The sequence below is a fragment of the Nanorana parkeri genome, unplaced genomic scaffold (assembly GCF_000935625.1).
Source record: "Nanorana parkeri isolate BGI_ZX_2015 unplaced genomic scaffold, ASM93562v1 scaffold840, whole genome shotgun sequence".
Lineage (NCBI taxonomy): Eukaryota > Metazoa > Chordata > Amphibia > Anura > Dicroglossidae > Nanorana > Nanorana parkeri.
This window is the reverse complement of record NW_017307108.1, coordinates 428,267-435,607: the sequence shown is the minus strand read 5'-3', so window position 1 is coordinate 435,607 and position 7,341 is coordinate 428,267. Positions and strand designations below refer to the sequence as shown.

Here is a 7,341-nt window from a genome sequence, read left to right as displayed (position 1 = left end):
CCCCCCTATCCATACCAGACCCTTTTAGGTCTGGTTGGAAAGTTAGGAGGGACCCCTAAAGTAAAAATAAAGTGCATGGGGTTTCCCCCAAAAGTCATACCAGGCCCTTTTAGGCTTAGTAGGAATTTTAAGGGGGAACGCCACCCCCCAAAAAACAGGAAAATTAACATGGGGTCCCCCCCTACAATTCCCAATTAGACCCTTGATCCGATGGCAGGAAAGGGGGGGCTGGCCCCCACCCTCCCTGCACCATACCAGGCCACATGCCCTCGGCACTGGGAGGACGCTTTTTCAGGGTCTCCCCTGGAAAAGCACCTTGTCCCTGTGCCGATTCCCCACAAGCCCTGACCCATTGGTTGGTACTTTAATTTAAAAAAAATTCAAAAAATGCATCCATCGAAGTAATCCAATGGTTAATCACAATATCCAGCATTGTCGTCGACAACAACGACCCGTCGAAATGAAAAAAAGCCCGCCGACTCATCCTCACCCGATGAACACTTGCCCCCAAATGACAGCCGATGGCCATTTGTTTTGATTTGGCCGTGACCTGAGAAAACTCACAGATACCAGCCAAATGTAAAAAAAAAGGAGGTGCTAGCGATGACATCACCATTTGGCCAGCAATGCCTACAGAACGCGACATGCAATCTATTTTTTGCCACAACGCCGATGCCAGTGTGTGAACTGTACTGGGCGGTTGCTATTGTTTTATCACACACGGGCGTTAATAGGCGGCAGAGAAGCGTTAAAAACGCTTCTCCAATGCCTAGTTTAGCCGCACTTGTGAAAGAGCCGTTACGACATCATCTCAACCTAGACAAAGTCACTTGACTGGAGCTCAAAGACTGCTTTGTAACGGTAAAAGGTACAGATTTTATGACAAATTATACTGTTGCTGTGTATTGTGAAATGTCAGAAATGTCTTTATGCAGACCTGTGAAGTTATGTGCTGCTGTTGGCAGTAACCTTCACATTCAGAGGCCGGACACCACACTCAAATCTCTCATTCAAGGTGCCCTTATGTTTATCTTCTCCAAGTAAGCAGGGTAATGACTCTTTTGCATTCATGTTCCGTAAAGCATAACAACTCACTGCATGTTTTTTATTTCCAAAGCCTGAATGTGTTTAAGCATTTAGTTACTTAGATACAGAAGGTAAATCGTCCCATGAGAATTTTCATTATCCCTCAGGTCTGATTTTGTCATCCGTATATCGTATAATATTCTGCATAAGTACACATACTTTTCAAACATGACATATACTTTAGAGTACTCGTTCTCAACCCTTGAAAACGTTTCATGATCTTAGGGAACCCTTGAATTAATTTTCTCATTCACAGCTTCCAGTACATTAGCATAATCTTTAGTGTAATCAGTGAGTTGTAGATATAGCAAACAATATATAAATATAACAAACACAAACTCTAATAAAATATAAAACATAATTGCATACTAAATATCAGAATTACAGAGTCGCAAAAAACTTTGCATTGGCGTTCAGTGGCAACCCCTCTAATTTTGCATTGGTGCTCAGCACAAAACTTTAGCTTTGCATTGGTGCTCAGGGAAAAACCTTTGCATTGGTGCTCAGGTAATGTGTGTGAGGCTAATGTGATAGTTAAATATTATGATTGGAGGTAAGCAATGACCATACCCAGAGAAGTACAGGGTCCCCTGACTCTTACATGTTCCAACTGGGGCATCTTCAACTGATAGCAGCCCATCTTGTAATTGATGAGGTTGTAGATCTCCTCCAAGTGGCTGAGTGAGCTCAGGAAAAGCCATTGGCCTGCCCCATCATGACGAGGATGATGTGCTCTTCTCAGTCCGCATACAAACACACATCTCACTATACTCTCCAGCTACAATTTGTAGCGCCGCCCTGTTAGCTCTGGACAATGGCTTTCTAACTCCCTAAGCAGCCCAGCACCAGAATTATTGGCGGTAGCTACAGTGGAAAAAGTGGAGCCACTGTTGGTCAGATATATATATGCTGCAACTGTGGCTGAACCTCTGAAGATCTCTCATTAAGAAAAAAACCAGCCTCAGAGACTACTTAAGAGATTATATGAAACCTTTCTTTGCTTATGTAGAGTTATATATGTAATAGTTATCCCCACTAGCCCAATTATAGACTTATGTAAGGGGCTTATATTTGGGTCTAATGCAGTGACAAGGGCAGTCTTTCTCCTGCATGAGTGAGATCTCTAGTTTTGACTGTGCAACACAAGAAAACACCAAAAGTTCTATCACTACATTAAAGTGGCACTAAACTCAGGATTGAAACTTTAAAAATAGATTTAAGTACCTTAGCTCTTAACAAAAATGTATCTTATTTGTGTATCGCTCAGCTGTTGATCCTCAAATCATCTCTGAATTCCTGCTGACACTGTCCTTCTTTCTGGAGGGTGGCTACTTTTTAGTTTCCCCATAGTCCCTGTGTGTGTAATAAACTAGCCACTGCGCCAAACTCACTCCTGTGATGGACTATAATTTCAATACAAATTAGTGAACTAAACATGAGATTGTAATCCATCACAGGAGCAAGCTTGCAGCAGTGCCTACTTTACAACACACACAGGTACCATGGGGAACAAAAGTAGTCACCCCCCAGAACAAAGGACAGTGTCAGCACCAATTCAGAGATGATTTGAGGATCTATAGCTGAGTGATGCAGAAATAAGATACATTTTCGTTAATATTTAAAGGTACTTGAATGCATTTTTAAGATTGAACTTCTGAGTTTAGTGTCACTTATAGGGGGAAGTGTTTGTATTAACTATTCATATTCAACTGGACTTTTTCTGTAATGTTAAAAAGGTTTTTTAGTTTATCCACGCCACTTTTTCAGAACTGAAGAAGTGGCTTGCATAAACTATGAAACATCTTCAACCCTGATCCTTATCAATGTATCACCTATGCCAACAGCTCTACTGCTGCCTATCCCTGATTTAGACATAATTTATCTTAAGATCAGTCACACATATTGTGCCAGTTGACACTGCCGTGTGTCCATTAAAATCTTGCTGTAGCTGTGCCCCTGGCTGCTGTCTGTCAGAGCCTAAACATACCAGCAGCATGAAACTCAATAGTAATTTCTGGATGAGTGCAAGAAATATGGGAGGTAAGCCTTTTTATTCTACCAGGTTTTAAAGGGTACACTTAGCATTTTTCTTGGGTGTGCGGAGATGTGGGGGAGCAGTGTCAGGATGGAGAGAAGTAGGGGAGCAGTGTCAGGATGAAGATGATATAAAAGGGAGCAGTGTCAGGATGAAGATGAGATAAAAGAATATAAATAAGAAAAAAATATAAGAGATAAAATGTCACAGAAGAGAGCCGGTGACAATGCAGATGGAGAGAAGAATGACTGTAGAGGAACTGTGCTGATTGATACGGATGGCCATGGCATGAGACTCCAGCAGAGATTCATCTATAGAGTTAAAGCAAAGTGCAGCAGAAATAATGAGTGCACAGACATGGGGGCAGTGTAGACTCAACACCGGACGTCTAGAGAACTTTTATGACACCATGAGAGAATGAAAGGTGACCAGGATAGTGCAGCAGGGCAGAGGTTAATCAGTAAACTGTCACATCTGTTATCTCTGACAGATAGAGGGAGGAAATGCACGAGGACAGACAGCTTACTAACCGATCTCTACTCACTGTGTTGAAAGTTCTCCGTGTATTTCTTCTGCTGGCTCTCATGTCAGAACCGAAGGCACAGCCGAAAAGATCACTCCGCCTAGTGGCTGCAGGCACACAACAGTTGCTTGAAAAGGTCTGTGCAGCTGCGGTACTAAGAAAAAAAAGTGCCTTAGCCTGCTCCTGACCGGGCCTCCTTCTGCCCCGGGCGGCCGGGCCCCATTGCGACCGCGTGAGTCGCTATGGCGGTAGTTACGCCACTGCCATGGTTGCCATTTACATTTACTGAGCCACATAGGGTTGAGCTGGCAACTCTCTTTATAACCAATCGGTTATGGGTTTGTAAAGTCAGACTAAGATATCAAGTAGGATTACAAGAGCAGAACAAAGGTAAGTAAACTGTGTATTGGGGCTCATGCCCAATGGTACACTGATCCTGAGACCCATCTTGAAGCCTGATGTTCGTGGCATTACCAGCTGCAGCTACAGAGTTATAGTCCTTATTCCTGCAAACACAGAACACACAAACCTGATTAACTTAATGCCTTATTATGTCATTCGAGCCATTGACCTCCTGGCAAATGTTAATTACCAACCTGTAATATTCTGTAAACAGATACAAGTCTGTTTTTGAATGTTGAATTGTATCATCTTCATTTTTTTTATTCAAAACAGAGACTGCCAACTTCCCGAACAACGAAGGACAAGCCATTAAAGATGGTGTGAACAGAAACTCTGCAATCATTGGAGGTAAATGAATGAAATGTGAAATACTATCCCTTTATCTGAAGAGTAATGAAATCACTTTAGTTTCAGCAGTGATAGCTTTTTGCTAACTTTACTTGGAGAGTGGTGATATGTTATGTACTTTTAAATGATTGCCATATAATTTGTGGTAACATTATTATTATTATTATCAATATTCAGATTTTATCTAAAGCCAAAAGTTTGCACAGCGCTCTACAATATTAAGAAACATAGTACTGATACAATATAATTCAAGACAAGATGGATAGGAGATGAAGAGAAAGGTTTGTTGCACTCCTTACCGGATAATCCCAAATATGGGGAAGGGTGCTTGGAATGACCGCGGATGGCGCCACCAGTTGCAGATAATAAAGAGATGTCACCAGCACACCAGACTCCTTCAAGGATAGTCAATCGTGAATTTATTCAAAACGTATGTCAAATACACAAGCGCTTTCGGGACCACACAGGATTCCTTCATCAGGCATAGCAGTGACTGATGAAGGAATCCTGTGTGGTCCCAAAAGCACTTGTGTATTTGACATACGTTTTGAATAAATTCACGATTGACTATCCTTGAAGGAGTCTGGTGTGCTGGTGACATCTCTTTATTAAGATGGATAGGAGGGCCCTGCCTGTGAGAGCTTACAATCTAAAAGGGAGGGGCAAGTGATACAAAAGGTGGGGGCTGTGTGGGGATGAATTGTTTGAGAAAGTGATAGTTAATGTGTTAAGTAGAGCTAAATTTCAGGGAAACAGCTAAATGCACAAATGAAATACATGTGAGAGAAATGTTTTACTTGCCAAAGGATTTGTATTTTGAGTACTGAGATTGACAATGCCCATCAAACAGCACAACCCTTTCTGCCAGGGCAGCAAACCTGGTTTTTCTCTACTGCAATTACGCAGTAAAACTAGGTCTAGTGTTTGCTCTCAGCCTGTGACTGGACAGAGAAGCAGCAGATTGATGAGCTCATCTCTCTGTCACTCTGCGTTCTCCTCCTATTAGTATGTTGCTTTTTAGCATATGGTCACAGCAGCACAACCGATTAGAAGATGGAGACACAGCACAAGGAGCTAAAGTGCTACTGTATAGGGGACTACAAGAAGATACCAGGTTATATTTGATATATGATATGATATAGTTCTGTGGAAATATACAGGTACAGGCAAGTACTGTATACACATAATCTGATGTTGAATTTCCTGAGAATTTTCATTGTGCTAAACGTTTCTTATATGGATTCTAATACATACCAGATGGTGCCCCTAGATGGTGCTGACCAGGATAGAAAATTCCTATCCTAGTCAGCACCAATTAGGGGCACTAGTGCCCGGCTATACCCAGGATGGAACTTTTATAAATGAACCGCTTAGCGTTTTTAATTGTTGCTTCAATCAATCACCGCTGCTTTTTTTGCTATGGTTCCAACCCTTTTCTACCCTTGCCAAATCCAAAACAAAAATGGCTCCATTTTGATTTTTTCCTGCAAAATTCACAATGTGCAGTGCAGTCATCTTGGTGTCTTTTTTTTTTTTTTCAATTTTTTTTCTACCCCCAGCGGTTTGCCCAATGTTACCCCAGTGACAGAGTCTCTTTAAGATGCTTTAGAAAATGTCATTAGATTAAAACCTTTATATTTTCTTCAAAAAGTTTTTTTATAAATGGCGTTTATTTTTCTACAGGTATCATCGCAGTGGTGATTTTCACTATACTCTGCACCCTGGTGTTCCTGATACGCTACATGTTTCGCCATAAGGGGACCTACCACACCAATGAAGCTAAGGGAGCTGAATCTGCAGACAATGCTGATGCCGCCATCATCAACAATGACCCCAACTTTACTGAGACCATCGACGAGAGCAAAAAGGAATGGCTAATCTAAACCTGGTGAAATTGGCGTCAAAGGAATGGGTTCTGGTGTGTTGAGAGGGACTACGTCTTGTCAGTGCTCGGCTCCAGACTTCTCCTCACAAGATCAGTACAGCCAGGCCCCCCCCCATGAAGGGCCAAACACTACACTGACAAAAATTGCATAAACTTTGATGAAAGCATTTGAAATTTATTTTTATTTTTGTTTATGTTTATGTTTGGTTTTGCTCCTTCTCTATTCCCCTGTCCAAAACAAAAAATATGAGCTTTTAGCGTTTCAGCCTTGGTTTGGATCTGTCAGTTATATCTGTATTTTTCTGTGTATGTTTAGAGGCAATCTAAATACTGAACAAATGAAAAGGATCAGTTGTATAATGTTTTATAAGCCCTTGAAATATTAATTTAAAGAAGCCAACATATATTATATACACAACCTGTTATATATAAAACTGTGTAAGCGTTTATATATAATCTCACACACAAACCATGTCATTGTCCTAAAATTCATCTACTTCCTTTGCCCTATATATATCAGAAATACATACATTGCATGCATAGGCACTGCGGTAACTTAAATGGTTTAGGTCGGAGCATTACCATGCCAATAAAGAATGTATTTGCCATTTTTTTTTAGAAGTTGTTGCTATATTCTAATACATTTAAGGATAGACAACCTGTGCCACTAGTGTACAGACCATAGTTGGAACTAGAGGTCAGCCATAAGTTGCCTAACCCTAAAAATGGGGACTATGCACTAAGGTATTCTTGGTGTAGTGAAATCAAAATGTTTGAATGGTACACATTGCAAAAGAAAAAAAAATATTATGAAATATATTGCACCTTTTTCTGGTACAATGGCTTGCGTATCTTCTTTTTCATCTTCATAAAAATCTCCAAGTAGGGATTTTCTAAAGTAAAGTGATGTGGAGTGAATCAGTGTTTGTCTCAAACATGCACTCATGTGCGGAAGCTTCTGTTTTTCAATTTCCCCTGCATAAGATTGGATGTTTAATTCCCCTTCCCTTTAGTAAATCATACCCTGAATGTATTTGAACGGTTTCTTTTTCTAGATTACAT

General features: G+C 40.8%; 1 protein-coding gene across 1 annotated transcript in view; it reads left to right on the top strand.

Moving 5' to 3' along the window:
* CNTNAP2 (contactin associated protein-like 2) overlaps positions 1 to 7,116 on the top strand; it is a 266,748-nt gene extending 259,632 nt beyond the window's left edge. Inside the window, exons 11-12 of the mRNA XM_018565388.1 lie at positions 4,320 to 4,394; positions 6,078 to 7,116. Coding sequence (XP_018420890.1) covers positions 4,320 to 4,394; positions 6,078 to 6,277 — 275 coding nt within the window. The 3' untranslated portion in view covers positions 6,278 to 7,116. The remainder of the gene's footprint in view (positions 1 to 4,319; positions 4,395 to 6,077) is intronic.
* Positions 7,117 to 7,341: the final 225 nt, after the last annotated feature.